This window comes from Phyllobates terribilis, unplaced genomic scaffold (genome assembly GCF_046119375.1).
Source record: "Phyllobates terribilis strain yellow unplaced genomic scaffold, ASM4611937v1 Scaffold_11__3_contigs__length_659146591, whole genome shotgun sequence".
In the NCBI taxonomy this organism is placed as follows: Eukaryota; Metazoa; Chordata; class Amphibia; order Anura; family Dendrobatidae; genus Phyllobates; species Phyllobates terribilis.
In genome coordinates this window covers 107,377,206-107,395,562 of record NW_027362771.1, presented here as the reverse complement: position 1 = coordinate 107,395,562, position 18,357 = coordinate 107,377,206, and the positions used below count along the sequence as shown (strand labels likewise).

The 18,357-nt window shown below is 45.1% G+C and overlaps 1 protein-coding gene across 3 annotated transcripts in view; it reads left to right on the top strand.

Annotated features, from left to right (window-relative positions):
* Nucleotides 1–147: 147 nt before the first annotated feature.
* CDC25C (cell division cycle 25C) overlaps nt 148–18,357 on the top strand; it is an 89,239-nt gene continuing 71,029 nt past the window's right edge. For 2 of the 3 annotated variants that reach the window (XM_073651426.1, XM_073651424.1), the window contains exons 1-3: nt 148–317; nt 12,709–12,934; nt 15,145–15,236. In XM_073651426.1, coding sequence (XP_073507527.1) covers nt 12,744–12,934; nt 15,145–15,236 — 283 coding nt within the window. In that variant the 5' untranslated portion in view covers nt 148–317; nt 12,709–12,743. Of the gene's footprint in view, nt 318–12,351; nt 12,412–12,708; nt 12,935–15,144; nt 15,237–18,357 lie in introns of all 3 variants that reach the window. The other variant, XM_073651425.1, reaches the window with a different exon arrangement.

Here is an 18,357-nt window from a genome sequence, read left to right as displayed (position 1 = left end):
ATCACTGGCCGCCTGTCCTATCATCTCTATACGGTAACCAATCAGAAATGACGTTATTTTAAAACGGGCAACTCCTCCTTGTGTCCCCGAGCCGCTGCCTGGTCCCTCTCGCTCATTGGTCAATCCAAGCGGTCCGTCGACTCTGTTCGCTGATTGGTCAGTGCCTGGGGCGGAAGAATTGAATTTCTCGGGTGCCTCTCTTCTAGTCGCTGTGTAGTACGTGTGGTTCCGGGCTCGGCGGGGGGCAGTGGCCCAGGGAGGACCGGCTGTGAGGCGGCATGTATTGACCGGAGGTTACCGCTTGGCGTCAGCTTCACGTGAGAGCCATTATTGTATCCCATGCTCCCTTAGAAACTTCAACATGTTGCATTGCATACTGTCACCTCAGTGTGGAGTGACTATGTCCTATGTGTGAGAATGGAGGCATAATTTATATTGCAGGGAAGTCAGATGGCTGTAGGAGCAGCTATTGCTTCCATAATAAAGCAGTGCACATTGACTCCAGCACCCTGCCGCCCTCCTGCCTGCGTGATCGAGGGTCTCCTGTACCCTCCTTCCATCATGACATCAGTATACCCCATGGCTCATCCAACATCAGAATGAGCCCTTTCCCCTCCCCCGCTTCCTCTTCTCCAAGGCTTAAGAAGGATAGGACCCATCAGCAGACATTTTTAGTAGTGATGCCGAACATAAAAATACCTCAGTCCAGCAGACACGTCGCCTAATTAGCCAAAATCACGTAGAGGGGTTGTTTGGGTAGATAATATTCCTGAGTGGATCTTTTAAAATTTCAATTCCCCATAAATTCATATAAAAATTTGTCGTGAATTGCAACACTGAAAAGTAATTGGAAAGGGAGCACCAGATTAGCACTGAGGGGTTTAATATTGCCCTCCTTGTTTCCAGTATGTGAAGAAAAGCCTATTCTTAAAGGGAATCTGTCACCAGCTTTTTGCTAGCCCATCTGAGAGCTGCATGATGTAGGGGCAGAGACTGTGCTCTGTCATGCTAAGAGTGGTCACGCCACTCTACTGGTAAGCATGTGCACAACATGTCTTTTTTCAGACATGTCTGCTCTGTAATCCACCTGAAAGCTCTAAATAAATGCTAAAAAAAAAAAACAACAAAAAAAAACGATTACACTGCTATGTAAAAACAACTTGCTGTTGAGTGTTTTGAGCATCTTTTAACCGCTTCAGGTTTCCAAAGCGGTTAAAAGAAGTAACCTGACCATTCTTCTTGTGGCTCTGACGCGCCCCCTGGGCCGTGTGTATAGGGGAATACCCGGAGCTGGGTCTCTCTGTGTCATGCTAGGGGTTGCAGTCTCCGTGGCGGCGACCCGGTTCCGTGGCTCAGGGTGGTCAAACCAGTGGCGGATCTGTTTCTTTGGGTTTTAATGTTTAAATGTCCGACTACGCCACCCGTGGATTGCGGTCGCTGAGGCTGATGTCGTGTGCGCAGCAGGGGGGGTAGTATAACTCCCCACGGGAGGAGTATAGCCTCAGGGCAGTGAGTGCAGATGATGGGAGTGATGGTGCGCGGGAGCAGCAGTAATGACTCAGAGTCCAGTGATGCAGTCCAGGGTCTTTACTCACAGTTTTACACTCCAAGCCACTTCTGCAGATTATGGCTGCCCACGTCGTGCTGTGCTCACCAGGTGAGGGGCTCGGCCAACTCCCAGGTTCCTTTTGGAGTGCTTCTCAGGACCCCCTTTGTGTGTCCTTTCTCTGGCCTGTCGTACCCCACAATTGACCACGTTTCTGTCCAGCTGCCTCGGGCCTTGGCGGGCAAACGTATGTTCCGTTTCCCTGGGTCCTATGTGGTGCCTTCCTAACGGGTGTAGTGAGGGGCCGTGCACGTACAATGCCATAGCCTCCGGTTACTAGCTGAGGGTAGTTGCTCTCCTCCTCTAGATGAGGGATCCGGTTCCCTTTTCTTGGCCTGACCCCCCTACTCTGGTAGCAGCGGGCGTGCGGTGGCGACTGGCCGGTCTGCACCCCTGGGGTCCCTTCAGTCTTCTCCTAGAGCTTCCTCCATTCTTCTCTCTTCCTTCCTTCTCATCCAGGCCCAGGCCTTAAGATTTGGCCTGCCTGCGGAGCAGAGCCCGTGCAGAGCCTCTGCTCCCCGCCTCCTTCTCTCTCTGCTCTCTCTTCTCTTCTACTCCTTTCTACTCTGACTCTAAGATGGTGCCTACCTTATATACTCCTACTTTACAGTGCACCCGGGATCTACTCTCCCCACCCACACACTACCGGGTTCCCCCTTTCTAGGTGTTCCCTCCCCCCACTCCAGCCAGGGACAGGGACAGTTGTGCTCACTCTTGGGAGCATTGCCGCTCTGTTCCCTGGAAATGTGGTGTAGTGCATGTGGGTGTTGGGGTCCTGAGCCACACTCCATCCTTACCTGGAAGTGAGATATCACACCTCTGGGTGAGATCCAATACCTCTGTAGCAACCGAACCCTCGGGGCGCTACAGCTCCATGCACCTAGGAGTGTGGCAAGCGGCTTCAGTGAAGAGGAGACTGCATTGTGGAGTCTACTCACTGCAATACTCCTCCTCCTCCTCATTGATGCCAATTAAAGGGATCCCGTCATGTCATTTGTATAATTTAAACGGTTCCCAGGTCACAATTAGGGATGCAATGTGCACCACTAACTTGCTTTTTCCATGAAAATCAGTGCTATAGTCATTTGCCAAAACCACTCTATATACTTATAACTTACTTACTCATTCAGTCATAGGGGTGTTCTTTCCTGTATTCAATCATGGTGGTCGCCATCCACTCAAATTTGCATTCTGTCCTAGTGTTTGCTGTGACATCATCTGACTTGTAGAGTTCAAATTCTGCTCTTGAGCAGTTTTCAGTATTAGCCAGCTTGGGGTGTGTGTGTGTGTGTGTGTGTGTGTGTGTGTGTGTGTGTGTGTGTGACATCCACACTTGCGCAATGTTGAGATTGAAGGCGCGCTTGCGTTGTTCATGGGGTCACCGCACGTGCTCACACACTGTGAACTGAACACAGCTTCTCGGTGCATGTGCGGGGGAGCTGTGCGTCATGCATACTGCAATTATTATTTTTTTCCAGCCCGATCGCAATTCAATCGCGCTGGAAAAATAAACGCAACTGAGCACACACTCATGGGATTAAATTGGTCCGAATGCAATCCAATTTTTTATTGGATTTTATTCGTCCAATTTAATCGCATGTGAGAGCGAGCCCTAATACCAATATCACACTGCCATCTGGATCAGCTGTGTCACCAACAACTAGATGCATGGACTCCAATTTAATAAAGCAGAGCTACAGTTCTCTGCAACGGCCACTACAAAATTAATGGAACAGTGCTTTTATGGCTCTGTTCAGTTGTGGCTGCCACTGAAGCGGTGAACACCTGATCAGTGCGGGTGCTGGACCGCTGCCAAAAAAGATATTGATGACCTAACCAGAGGATAGGTCATCAAATATCATAACCCCAGATAACCCCTTTATTGACTAAAATGAAAAGTCTTGCTGACATTTTAGGAAAAAGCATCAGTTTATGCAAGATTGTGTGTACCCTCCGTCTTTGATTTTGTGAACGTCTAAGCAATCAAATGCCCACAGATCAGACATTTATGGACTTCCAATCAATATGGCACAAGTCTGTGAAGGAACACCACCTTTAAAGGAAACCTGTCATCACGGTTTAGCCCTACAAACTAAAGGCATGGCTATAATGGCGCTGTGATACTGATTAATATGATACCTCAGTTTATAGGACAAAATCCTAATGACAGGTTTCCTTGGCTTGGCTTGTACTAAGCCATGGGGCTTTTACATACACTTTAGTATGCAAGGTGCCCACAAGGTGTCTATGGGGCTGTTTCATAAAGACTGGCGTAGCACACAATCTTGCGACACTAGTTTTGCAGGTGGGGAATTCATTAAGAAGCACATGCCACTTAACCCCTTTATGACCTTGGACGTATAGGTACTTCCAAGGTAGTCTCCCTCCCTTTCATCTGGCGCTGAGCCCGCATCTTTCCTGGCACATGACAGCTGATCTGATCAGCTGTCATGAGCCCTTAACAGTCGCAGGAGGAATCGCGATTCGCCCGCGGCTGTTAACATGTCAAATGCCGCTGACAAACTCCGACAGCGGCATTTAACATGGCCTTGCTGAAGCCCTGCTATATCTTGCATAGGTGATCAGATGATCGCAGCTTCAAGTCTCCTAAGATGTCTATTGAAGCATGTGAAATGTAAAAAATAAAAAAAAAAATAATATTTTAAAAATATTAAAATTGAAAAATATAAAAGTTCAAATCACCCCTCTTTTGCCCATTCAAAATAAATATATAAAAACAATTAGCCCAAATCGGTAAAGGGAGTAGCGAGAAAAAAAATCAAAATGGCAGAATTTTTGGTCGCCGCAATTTTGCAATAAAATGCAACAACGAGTGGTCAAAACATAGTGCCTACACCAAAATGGTATCAATAAAAACATCAGCTTCACCCGGCCTCAGATCCAGAAAAGTGGAGATACTACGGGTCTCGGAAAATGGCGTTTTTTTTTTTTCCTTCACAAACTTTGGATTTTTTTTTCACCACTTAAATAAAAAAGAACCTATACATGTTTCGTATCTATGAACTCATAATGACCTGGGGAATCATAATGGCAGGTCAGTTTTAGTATTTAATGAACAATAAAAACCAAAAAACAATTTTGGAATTGCACTTTTTCTTGGAATTTTTTCCCTGTTTTCCAGTACACTATATGGTGTTGTTCAAAAGTATAACTTGTCCCAGAAAAAACAAACCCTCACATGGTCATATTGATGGTAAAAAAAAATAAAAAATATGGCTCTGGGAAGAAAGGGAGCAAAACACAAAAACGCAAAAACCCAAGGTGGTGAAGGGGTTAATGAATTAGGCTTGTCTCCTAAGTGGTGTGTGCCTACATGCACTGCTCCAGAAATGCTACTCCAGTTAGGGATTGAAGAATGGAGAGTGGGTAGCTGGAAAGCCTCAGCTTGGAGAGAGAGCAGTGTGTGGGTGTGGGGGGTGACCGTGTGAAGAGAGGGCAGTATGCAGGGGGTGGACAGTGTGTTGGTCAGAGTATATTATGGGGATAGTGTAACAGTCACAGTATATAAGGGGAAGTGTGAATTTAGGAGAAGATAATTTGGAGGCCATATTCCATTAGAGGGACAGTGTGGGGACATTTTTTGTGCAGGGAGCTTAATGAGGCATAATTATTTATTCACAGGGACACAGCGTAGAGTTATTTATGGATCAACATTGGTGGATATCTTTATTTAGGAGCATTATAATGGCCCCTGCACATCACAGGGCCCTGTGACGTGCAGTTCCAGGCCGGATCCTGTGCTGTTTCCTCTGTACGGACGGCGCTATTCTCCCTGCCATCTGTGTAGCCTTGTGTAGCAGGAAACTTGTGCGCAGGCATCGGGAAGGCAGAGTGACTCACCAGCGCCTGCGCACAAGTTTCCTGCTCCACTAGGCTACACAGACGGCAGGGAGAATAGCGCCATCCGTACAGGGTAAATTGCACAGGCGCAAGATCTGTCTGGGAACTGCACGTCACAGGGCCCTGTGACGTGCAGGGGAGGGGGGAGATATGGAAATGAAGCTAATAGTGTGGGATTTCTTCGCGTCTCCCGGACGGGAAGCTTGCCTAAACTAATTTAATAAAAAGCTATTGCAAAGCAAGTAGACCTCTAATATGGGTCATACAGGTAAGTATTGATTCACATTTCTATCACCTGTATGGCCATATTAGAGAGTTGACAGATTCCCTTTAAAGACCTGTGCAGTTTTGATTTGACTTTGAAAGGACTATATTTTGGAACCCCCCCACCCCACAAAAGTGATACCATTTTAAAAACCGCATCTCTCAAAGTGTTCAAAACTGCCATAAGCAAGTTTGTTAACCCTTCAGGTGCTTGACAGGAATTAATGGAGAGTGGAATGAATGGATGGAAGATTATATTTTTTTCTACTAAATTGATGCGAACACCCTAAAAGACCACCATAGGTGGGAGACCCCAAGACCATTACTTGACCTCAGGTTGTCATAGCAACCAACGGAATCCTCTGATTGCAATTGCGGGGTATAGATGGGGTTAAAGATGGAGCCCCCTCCATCTGTTAATTATCTAGATGCTGCTGTTAACAACGATCATGGCTGATGCAGCAGGGTGTCAGCTATAGTATCTGACACGCTGCATTTTTGCACGTTGGGAAACGCTATTTTCTCTAATAACCCCCCCACGACAGCAGACAGGAGGATGTAGCCCCACCCAAATAGGGGCAGGAAATATGAAGAGGTTTAAATAGCCCCACCCACATCCTCCCTCCAGTGTCATTTCCTGTCCCTATCAGGGATGAAGAGGTCATCCCCGGTGTGCTGGGCCGGCGACAGGCACTGGGAGAAAGCTATTAGCCGGACAGCGGAGGATCGAGCGGTTTACCTCTCCTCCTCACATGCGCTGCTCCCGCCTCCTCCGGATTCAGGACCCCGTCCTCCAGTCCGCGCTCTCGGGCAAGGTCTGCAGGATCTTCTGGCCGGAGGCCTCTTTGAGCTCTCTGTCCATCTCCTCCTCCTCTCCCCCGCTGGATGTGCGGGCGATGCCGGTCTTCAGGATGTGGAGTGCATGCCGCGGCGTCGGAAGTGATTTCGGACGCCGGGCGGTGGATGATGACGTCACTTCCGACGGTTTTTGTTCCACGGTGGACCGCAGCAAACACTAAGGGGGAAAAGAGCGGTGAAGCCGCTGGTGTTCACATGTCTTCACCTGGACACTGGGGAAGGAGCCCTCTAACAGAGGGAGGCGCTGGTCCAGTCGCCCATAAAGGAGCTCTGGACAGGAAGACATCTGCAGGTAGGACAAAACCATGTCTGTTGAAGCTTCTCGCTCTGCATCTGTAGAGCCCAGCGCCTGTCAGGGCCCAGTAAGTATGGCACTGGTAGTCCATCTCCCAGATGCAGGTAATAGTGATTATAGCTCCCTTTCCCTTCTCCCCTCTCTTATAGGGGGACAAGGAACCTGCATCTGGAGAAAAAGCTAAACCGTCGCGCTGAAGTCCCATCTGTACAAAAAAGCTATCGTCCTCCCATAGAAAGCCCCTATGCAAGGACTGTACGGAGAAGATTATCATGCACCAACAACCTTCCTTAATGGAAGAAATAAAGGGGATTGTACCTCAAGAGATCAAATCCTCCTTAGCCTCAGTCACTCTCCCTACACCCTCACCTAGTCAGGATTCTACACCTACTCCCTCAGCAGCCAAAAAGAGGAAGATTATCCCGCCAGAGGGAGGGGAGGAAGACTCTCAAGATGAGATGTATATCTCGGAAGATCTTCCAGAGGAAGGTGAACTGTGTCCAACTCCTGATAACTCCCAGCGAGAGAGATATTACTTTCCATACGATAGCTTGGAGGAACTCCTCATGGCAGTAAGGAGAACTATGGAGGTCGAGTAAGGAAAAGTTCCCCAGACAGTACAGGATCAGATGTTTGGGGGGCTACGTTCCATAAAAAAATTAGTGTTCCCTATACACCAGAGTATTAGGCTGTGTGCCCACGATGCGTTCTTTTAGCGTTTCCGCAGCGGCAAAAACGCTGCAGAAACGCTTAAAAAACACATGGTAGAAGGCCTGCCATGTTCCCCAATGATAATCCGCATGTGCTGTGCACATGCTTCGGAAATTTCCGCTGCGGATTATCATTGTGGAAAAAAAAATGCAGCACTACTAATTATTTTGCGGAAGCGCTGCGTTTTTGCCGCCATTGACTTGCATTGGAACGCATGGATTCCGCATCACTGCATCTGTAGATGCGGAATCCATGCGTTCCAATGTGCGGATGGTACCCGGGTGTGGAGGACAGGAGACTCTCCTCCGGACCCAGGTACCATAGAACCTGTGAAAAAAAGAATAAAATAAAAAATAAATGTTATATTTACCTTCTGATGGCCCCCGCTGCGCTAGTCCTCCCATGCCGGCAGCTCTCGATGGACTGAAGGACCTGCGCTGACGTCATAGTCATGTGACGGCAGGTCCTTCAGTGTACCGCGATCTGCCGGCAGCCAGGATGGAGCGAAGCAAGACTCCGGGGGACATCAGAAGGTAAGTATAGATTTTTTTTTTTTTTTTTTAAACATTCTTTGGGGTCACACTATATAAATCCATGCCATTTGCATGGATTTATATAGTGTGATCAAATTGACAAGCACTTTCCAAGTGATGCTAAAATCGCTTGGAAAGCTCTTGTCAACCCGCATGCGGAAATGCATGTGAAGAACTCTTCACATCCGCATGTCCCTTGCAGGAAAACGCATGTACAATCCGCATGCGTTTTTTCTGCTAGGGAGATGCAGAAACACTCAGGAAAATTTCTGGAGCATTTCTGCATCGTGGGCACATAGCCTTAAGGACTTAGTCTTAGAGGAGTGGAAATCTCCAGAAAAGAGGTTGAATACCCCTACGGAGTTAAAGGATAGATTTTCTGTAGACAACAAGACTGCAGAATGCTGGTCTGAAGTCCCAGATTGCATGAGTGGCAAAGAAAACCACGCTGTCCTTTGAAGATTCCGCTCAATTAAAAGACTCCTTGGAACGCAAAATGGAGGGACTACTCAGAAAATCCTGGGATACCTCGGCAGCACTATTAAACACCAACGCAGTCTCTACAGGCGTAGCTCGATCAATGGCTCGTTGGCTAGATCAACTGGAGGAACACCTAGTCTCGGGCACCCCCAGAGAAGACATCTTATCATCCCTACTACTTCTACAGAAAGCTACGGGGTTTTTGGCAAATGCTTCTGCAGCATCAGTTAGGGTGGCGACAAGAGCATCTGGGTTACCAAACTCTGTAAGAAGGGCCCTATGGTTGAAATCCTGGAGCGGCGATGTGGCATCAAAAATGAAATTGTGTTCCATCCCCTTTAAAGGGAAATACATGTTCGGGCCAGCCCTAGATGATCTTCTAGAGAAGGCCTCAGACAAGAAGAAGGCCCTCCTGGAACCTAGAAATGTAAGGAAAAGGCCTTTTCGTCCCTCCCAGGAACAGACCTCTCAATATAGGGGTAAAGGGAAAACAGAATGATGGAGCTACCCCAAAGGTAGAGGAGGCAAGAATCTTTTTTTCTCTCCCGAAATCAATGTCAGAACAGACCATGACGTCAGGACAGTCGGGGGCCGCATCTTGAATTTTTTCCCTCAGTGGAAAGAAATCTGCTCAGACCCATGGGTCCTGAGGGTAGTAGAGTTTGGAGTAAAAATAAATTTCTCCTCCTATCCTCCACAGAGAATAAAGTTAACACCGCTCTCGTTTCAGAGTCGGCAGGCCACCCTGATATCCGGTCTTACAGACCTATTGTCCTCAGGGGTGATATCCCTGGTTCCAACAAGGGAGATAGACACAGGATATTATTCCAGACTCTTCCTAATTAAAAAAAACAAATGGCTCACACCGAGTGAGAATTAATCTAAGGCCACTGAATCAGTATATCCACTACCAACGATTCAAGATGGAATCCATCAGGTCGACGGTCCCCCTGATAGGACAGGACCATGTTATGGCCACAATCTATCTCCAAGGTGCATATTACCACATCCCCATACATCCACTTCACAGGAGGTTCCTAAGATTCGGAGTGACTCAAGGGGAACAAATAGTCCACTACCAGTTCAATGTTCTCCCATTCGGGATATCACCAGCCCCGCGAATATTTACAAAGGTCATGGCAGAAGTCATGGCTTATATCCGGGGTCAGAAAATTTCAATAGTACAATACCTCGACGACCTGTTATTAATCGGGCCCTCAGTACCAGTACTCCAAGAACATATACAGTTGACCACTCAGATCCTATAGTCTCTGGGCTGGTTAGTGAACCACAAAAAATCGGATATGGTAACCTCCATGACAAAAACATTTCTAGGAGTACTATTGGATTCCCACAGCCAGATATAATTTCTGTCCAAACAAAAACAGGTCATGCTAAAAGCAAAGATCAATGTCCTAAGAAGCAGGAGATCAGTATCATTGAGAGATGCCATGTCGGTCCTCGGGTCTGACATCTTGTATCCAGATGGTGGCCTGGGCTCAGGCACATACCCGAGCATTACGGACCCACATCCTTACGAATTGGGACGTATCTCCACGGTCTCTGAACAGGAAAATCCCTATACCACCACGGGTAAAAACCTCTCTATTCTGGTGGCTGAGCGTGAAAAATCTGAACAGAGGAGTAACATGGATCTAGAATCCGCTAGTAACCATAAAAGTGGATGCCAGCAGGAAGGGATGGGGAGCCATTGTCTCCCAAGAGCTATTCCAGGGTATATGGACCAAAGAGGTGAGCCAACGCTCATCAAATTTCAGAGAATTAAAAGCCGTAGAGGAAGTCCTCGGAGCGGCAGAGCCTCTGGTCCAAAAAACTCACAGATATTTTCAGACATTATCACCAGAGTAGCCTACCTTCGTCATCAAGGGGGCACAAGATACGAAAGCTTTAAAAGCAATCTCTGCGAGAATATTTTCCTGGGCCGAAGAACATCTTCTATCCCTGTCGGCTCTTCATATCAAAGGTTCAGTAAATGTCCAGGCCGATTTCTTAAGCAGAACAAAGATTCATCCAGGAGAGTGGAGCCTAAACCCAGACGTCTTCCAGATGTTAGTCGAGAGATGGGGCTATCCAGAGGTAGATCTCTTCACCGGACACCAGAACGCAAAGGTACCTCAATATTTCTCCCTGGATCCAAACGGCCTAGCTTGGGCGTGGACGCATTCGCTCACCAATGGAAATTCAAACTAGCGTATGCCTTTCCCCCACTGCCTGTCCTTGCAAAAACCTTACAAAAGATAAGAACCGAAGGGACCAGAGTAATCCTAGTGGCCCTTCTCTGGCCAAAAAGAAGTTGGTTCGGAACGTTAACCAGTCTGAGTGTGGAGAACCCTCTAATCCTTCCTCCCATCAAAGATCTCCTTCTCTGGGGACCAATTCACCATCCGGATCCCGAGAGACTACACCTAGCTGCCTGGCTTCTGAATTCCTGATATTAAAAACAAGAGGCCTCTCAGAGAAAGTCATCAAAACTCTCCAGAAGAGCAGGAAACCTGTAACAAACACCATTTTTCCATAAAATCTGGAAAACCTTCTTAAGGTGGTGTGCACCCACTCACCCAGACCCTCATAGGGCTGATGTGGCACAGATTCTAGATTTTCTACAAGGTCTGGATGAAGGTCTCAGACCTAGTACTCTTAAGGTCCAGGTAGCAGCGTTAAGCTCCTACTTTGATCAAAGACTAGCTGAACATCAGTGGGTGAGAAGATTTATGACCGCAGCCACCCACATCCACCCTACAGTAACAAACTTAATTCCCCCCTGGGACCTTAATATTGTTCTGAAGGGGCTAACCCTTCCACTCACCCTTTTAGCCCTTATCAGCCATAAGACTGGACAGGCTGTACTGGAAAACTGCTTTCCTGGTGGCAATAACTACAGCCAGAAGAGTGTGTGAACTACACGCCCTTTCGGTCAACGAACCCTACCTGAGAATCTTGGAAGATCGTCTAATTTTCCAACCTGACCCTTCATTTCTACCTAAAGTGGTCTCAAATTTCCTCAGATCTCAGGAGATAATTCTTCCATCATTTTGTGACAACCCAAAAGACAAGAAAGAAATGGAATTCCACACTCTCTGGACGTTCGGAGAATAGTACTGCACTATCTTCAGGAAACAGAAGGAAGGAAAGACAAGAACCTATTTGTCTATACACAAGGTTCCAAACAGAGGAAAGAAGGCAGCAAAATCCACAATAGCCAACTGGATTAAGAGGGCAATTATGGAGGCTTAGCAGATCCAGGATCTACCTCCTCCAGCAAGGCTCAAGACCCATTCTACAAGGGCGATATCTGTCTCCTGGGCTGAAAAAGCCAGCGCATCCATTGAACAGATTTGCAGAGCTGCTACGTGGTCCTCCATTTATACTTTCTCCAAACACTACAGTCTAGACCCAATGTCTGTTGGAGATTTAGCCTTCGGAAGGAAGGTCCTTCATGCTATTGTCCCTCCCTAGTATATCTTTGGTTTACCTCCTGCGTGCTGTCGTGGGGGGTTATTAGAGAAAATAGAATTAGACTTACCTGTAACTCGGTTTCTAATAACCCAGCACGACAGCACGGGTAATTCCCTCCCCCTCGCTTATTGTTTCTACGATAGCCGGATCAGTAGAAATAAAAATTAATTTGAAGCATCTATACTCTTGTGGTCCTTTGTAATAACACTGGATGGAGGATGTGGGAGGGGCTATTTAAACCTCTTTGTATTTCCTGTCCCTATTAGGGTGGGGTGACATCCTCCTGTTGGTGCTGTCCTGCTGGGTTATTAGAAACAGAATTACCGGTAAGTCTAATTCTATTTTTTTTATTTCTCAGGTCTGTCAAAAGGAGTATTGGTAGTCATGATGGGTTAAACATCAGATGCCACTGCCAAAAATCAAATTGCAAAATAGTATTGGTCCAACACTTCGGTATAAAATTTGTTTATTGGAATTGAATAATAAAATCCCCTATACATAGCCATATAAAGTTGATACTGCTCTCTGGGGAACACTACAATAATAAGTCTAGGAAAATAAATATATTATTACATTTTGGAGATCTGTGATTCATGTTTTTTTTGTATTCTTGTTTTCTCCAGCGCTCCCTGTCCTTTGAGAGCTGACCTATAAAGCCATGGCGGACAATCACTCAAAAACATCAGATGGCAAAAAGTCCTCTTCTGGTCTTGCTTTTCGTACAAACTGTCGAATGCTTTTAAATCTGCGGAGAGACAAAGATGCTTCTGCTATTTTTTCTCCAGATCAACCATTAACACCAATCACTGACCTTGCTGTGGGCTTTAGTAATCTAAGTACTTTAAGTGGGTAAGTATTTTAATAACTACTACTATTAGTAACTTGTGTCTTGGTGATTTCCAGAAAGATTTTAGCAAGGTGTAGAAACTATTCACAAATCCAGTTTTAAAAAAAAAAAAAAAAAAAAAAAAAAAAATCCAGCAAAACAAACGCAACTGTGTGTATAAGAATCCATTCTTGCATGTCACTACTCAGACAACCCCCTTCTCCATCCGTATATCTCGCATTATAAAATAATAAAACTTATACTTCCTTTAGGAACCGGCACCTTTTCAGAAGTGTCGACACTGGGTCTCCCGGTGATCCCTGCGGCCAATCAGTGCTGGCTTCATTCCCCACCTTGAGATGTATCACATACATCCAGAGGAAGTGAGCGAGCAGCAGCTCTCGCTTTCTTTGTATATATGCAATTTGTCCGAAGGCAGGGAGAGTATAGTGGGCGCAGTTATTGCGTGACATAACAATGTCACGTGATCCCCAGGAGAACTAGTGCCGACATTGCTGGAACAGCACCGGCACTGGAGGCGAGTATAGGTGTAGTTGCTTTACTAGGGGGGGGAAACAAAGGATTGAGAAAGGGTTGTCTGAGTGGTGGACAACCCCTTTAAAGGGAATCTGTCACTAGGTTTTTGCTACCCCACCTGAGAGCAGCATGATGTAGGGGCATAGGCGATGTGTTACTTATTGAGCTGCTATACAGTAAGAGTTGTGGTAATGCAACTCGCTCAGCTGCTCACAGAGGTAGACACAGGAACATTTCTTCTGCTGGTTTATTTAAATCACGGCATAAACCAGTGCAGGGTTCAACAAAATAAACATGGCCTTTCTGGAAAAACCAGGAAACAAAAAGATAACCTATAGCACAGTCCATATGCATGTGGGTATCCACCTGCTCAGGGTACAGAGTCCATCACCGTTTCACATAAACGCTTTTCAGAAACTCTCTTGCCTCCATACTCAGACCGAGAAAAACTCAGTGGCTTTTCATTTAACTTGTCAAACCACACCCTTGGGGAGGAGATATGGTGAGTGGCCTTCCCACCCATATCTTACAGCCACTCAGAAAAAAAACAACTGTCATGGCAGATTAACTACTCTCAGCATATAACCTGCTGGAGAGAAACTACTGGGTTTTCACATCATGGAAGATGGCAACCTTCGTGATACAAATCTCCCCTCACATATGTTGCCAGTGGCCCTGTCACAGAGGGTAAAAATAAAAAAATCTACAAAGCAATTCAAAGTGTAAGTGCGAAAAATATACATATAAAATAGAAACAAACCAGCCAATAAAGTACAATGTATCCCAGTATGACAATAGAAACACAGTCTGCAAATGAGCATAAGGGCAGAATCCAAAATGCAAAATATATATTATACTTATTTGCACTGATGTTGTATATCCGTTTTTAAATCACCACTCCAGCGTTTTTTTTTGTTTTTTTTTTAGTTCAGCACTGGAGTGGTGCTGCTAATCTAAATTCTAGTCTTATACTTACTCTCTGTCTTCATCGTTCATTATTATTTTATTATTCTCTATCAGTTTGTGATTTGCCGGATCGATCCGGAAGTCAAAACTCAATGTAAGTCTATGAGAGCCAGAATGAGACCCGATCGAGGCTCTTGTAGACTTGTATTGAGAGCTGGTTACCGTTACTTCTGACTGCTGGTCAGACAGATGCTCCAGTTACAAGATGGCTGAGCAGTGTTGGAAACGGCTGACAATGGAATCTTGTAATTATAATATTTGTTCAGGGAACTTAGATTAGTAGCACCACTCCAGTTCTGCACTAAAAAAACCCTCTGGAGTGGAGCTTTAATCTTTGTCCTTGTATCTGTATCTTTGTGACAGTTGATGTATTTTGACATCTATGTATGTGTCTGGACATCTTTGCTGTACCCCTGTTAGATTCCACACTCCTGAGATGAACACTGTTGCCATTCCTGGCAATGTATTGGTCTGTGGTTTATTTTAATTGCAGCCATGTATCACTAGGCTTTCCCTGTAATAGCCACTGCTCAGAAAATTCATGGCTGTAAGAACCTTTGCCTGGCAATCAATGAAATTATTCGAGAAGTGGTCTTCATGAGACAATAGTTTTAACTTAGGTTTCCCTAATGGATTTGTTGTATTTTCCATGTTTAACTAATTAGAATAGAACAGATCTTGCACTGTTCTGAAAATTTTGGTTTTGACCTCAATAAACTTACTTCTGCAGGGAAACTCCTAAACGTTGCCTGGATTTGTCAAATCTCAGTGGAGATGAAGTGGCATTGCAAAATTTTGTGTCACCTGTTAAAATGCCAAAGGGTAAGTGTTCTACATCTTCTTTGCTTGCTCTGATTGTGCAAACGTTTATGAGATTAAGTAAAAATTGCAGCTTTACTTGCTAAAGGGGCTGTCTGGTAAAAAAAAAAAACAAAAAACAAACAAACAAAAAAAAAACCCTATACACCACCGGATAACTTGTTGATCAGTGGGGATCAAACTGCTGGGACCCACACCGATTAGAAGAAGAGGGAACTTTTATTCCTGTGCCCTTGGATCGGCGCCCCCACGACGTCATCGCGGGGGCCCGATCGTTGCTGTGGTGACCCAATGTCCTCATGATGACATCCGGGTCACCGGAGCTAGCAAACTTCCTAGATCATGCTCAGTGCATGATCTAACAAGTTTGCCTGTCAGTGCAGCGCTGACAGTTTGTACAGCATAGAAATACTCCTGCATTCCTATGCTATACAAGTGATCAGGTTGAAAGTCCCATAGTGGGACAAAGTAAAAAGGTGGGAAAAAAAATTGTCAAAATATTTTAAAAATATATTTGTACCCATAAATAAATATTTGTATGAAAAAAAAATCTAAACAAAAAAAGTACACATTTAGTATCGCTGATACTATACTACTATATATATACATACATACTGTACAGACCAAAAGTATGGACACACCTTCTCATTTAAAGATTTTTCTGTATTTTCATGACTATGAAAATTGTACATTCACACTGAAGGCATCAAAACTATGAATTAACACATATGGAATTATATATTTACCAAAAAAGTGTGAAACAACTGAAAATGTCTTATATTCTAGGTTCTTCAAAGTAGCCACCTTTTTGCTTTGATGACTGCTTTGCACACTCTTGGCATTCTCTTGATGAGCTTCAAGAGGTAGTAACCGGAAATGGTTTTCACTTCACAGGTGTGTCCTGTCAGGTTTAATAAGTGAGATTTCTTGCCTTATAAATGGGGTTGGGACCATCAGTTGTGTTGTGCAGAAGTCTGGTGGATACACAGCTGATAGTCCTACTGAATAGACTGTTAGCTGCTTTTTTCTTGCCATAATACAAATTCTAAGTAAAGAAAAACGAGTGGCCATCATTACTTTAAGAAATGAAGGTCAGTCAGTGCGAAAAATTGGGCAAACTTTGAATGTGTCCCCAAGTGCAGTTGCAAAAACCATCAAGCACTACAAAGAAACTGGCTCACATGAGGACCGCCCCAGGAAAGGAAGACCGAGAGTCACCTCTGCTTCTGAGGATAAGTTTATCCGAGTCACCAGCCTCAGAAATCGCAGGTTAACAGCAGCTCAGATTAGAGACCAGGTCAATGCCACACAGAGTTCTAGCAGCAGACACATCTCTTCAACAACTGTTAAGAGGAGACTTTGTGCAGCAGGCCTTCATGGTAAAATAGCTGCTAGGAAACCACTGCTAAGGACAGGCAACAAGCAGAAGTGACTTGTTTGGGCTAAAGAACACAAGGAATGGACATTAGACCAGTGGAAATCTGTGCTTTGGTCTGATGAGTCCAAATTTGAGATCTTTGGTTCCAACCATCGTGTCTTTGTGCGACGCAGAAACGGTTAACGGATGAACTCTACATGCCTGGTTCCCACCGTGAAGCATTGAGGAGGATGTGTGATGGTGTGGGGGTGCTTTGCTGGTGACACTGTTGGGGATTTATTCAAAATTGAAGGCATACTGAACCAGCATGGCTACCACAGCATCTTGCAGCGGCATGCTATTCCATCCGGTTTGCGTTTAGTTGGACCATCATTTATTTTTCAACAGGACAATGACCCCAAACCCACCTCCAGGCTGTGTAAGGGATATTTGACCAAGAAGGAGAGTGATGGTGTGCTACACCAGATGACCTGGCCTCCAGTCACCAGACCTGAACCCAATCGAGATGCTTTGGGGTGAGCTGGACCGCAGAGTGAAGGCAAAAGGACCATCAAGTGCTAAGCATCTCTGGGAACTCCTTCAAGATTGTTGGAAGACCATTTCTGGTGACTACCTCTTGAAGCTCATCAAGAGAATGCCAAGAGTGTGCAAAGCAGTCATCAAAGCCAAAGGTGGCTACTTTGAAGAACCTAGAATATAAGACATATTTTCAGTTGTTTCACACTTTTTTGTTAAGTATATAATTCCACATGTGTTAATTCATAGTTTTGATGCCTTCAGTGTGAATGTACAATTTTCATAGTCATGAAGATACAGAAAAATCTTTAAATGAGGTATGTCCAAACGCTTGTAAAACGCTTGGTAATCCACACTCCATGGTCCCCAATGAGAATCCGCAAGTTCTATGCCCATGCTGCGGATTTTTCCGCAGCGTTTTTGATGCGCACAAAAATTCGCAGCATGTCAATTAATTTTGCGTTTCCGCATGCGGAATTGCCTTTTCAATGCAATAAAAAACGCAAGGCAATTCCGCATGTCGAAAACGTGCGATAAACTCTTGCGAAATTCCGCATGCGTTTTTCCGGGAAAGGTACATGCAGAAATGAAGCGCAAATTTTCAGTTTCATTTCCGCAATGTGGGCACATAGCCTGAATGCTCCGAAACATAAAAACACGATATAAATGTGGTATCGCTGCAATCGTATTGACCCGAAGAATAAAGCTGCGTTATAAGTTTTACCACACGCGGAACGGCATAAAAAAAAAAAAATTCCTGAATTGCTGGTTTTGTTCATTCTGCCTGCCAAAATTCAGAATAGAAAGCGATCAAAAAATGTCATATGCCCGAAAATAGTACCTGTAAAAGTGTCAACTCGTCCCACAAAAAGCAAGTCATCACAACTGTCATCAGAAACATAGAAAAATTATAGCTCTCAAAATATGGCGAATCAAAAACTATTTTTTGCAAAAAAGGGATCTTTTAGTTTGTGACAGCAGCCAACCAGTAAAACCCAATATAAATCTGGTAACTCTGTAATCGCACCAACCCGAAGAATAAAGTCATCATATTACTTACACCACATGAGGAACGGCGTAAAAAATAAATAAAACCAATTCTTCATCTCCTGTTGATTTGTTCACTCTGCCTCCCAAAGATCGCAGTAAGGCTCGGCTCACATTTATCCTGCGGTCTGCGTTGAGCGCTTACACCGGGGTTTCCATGTAAATCTCTGAAACACATGATTC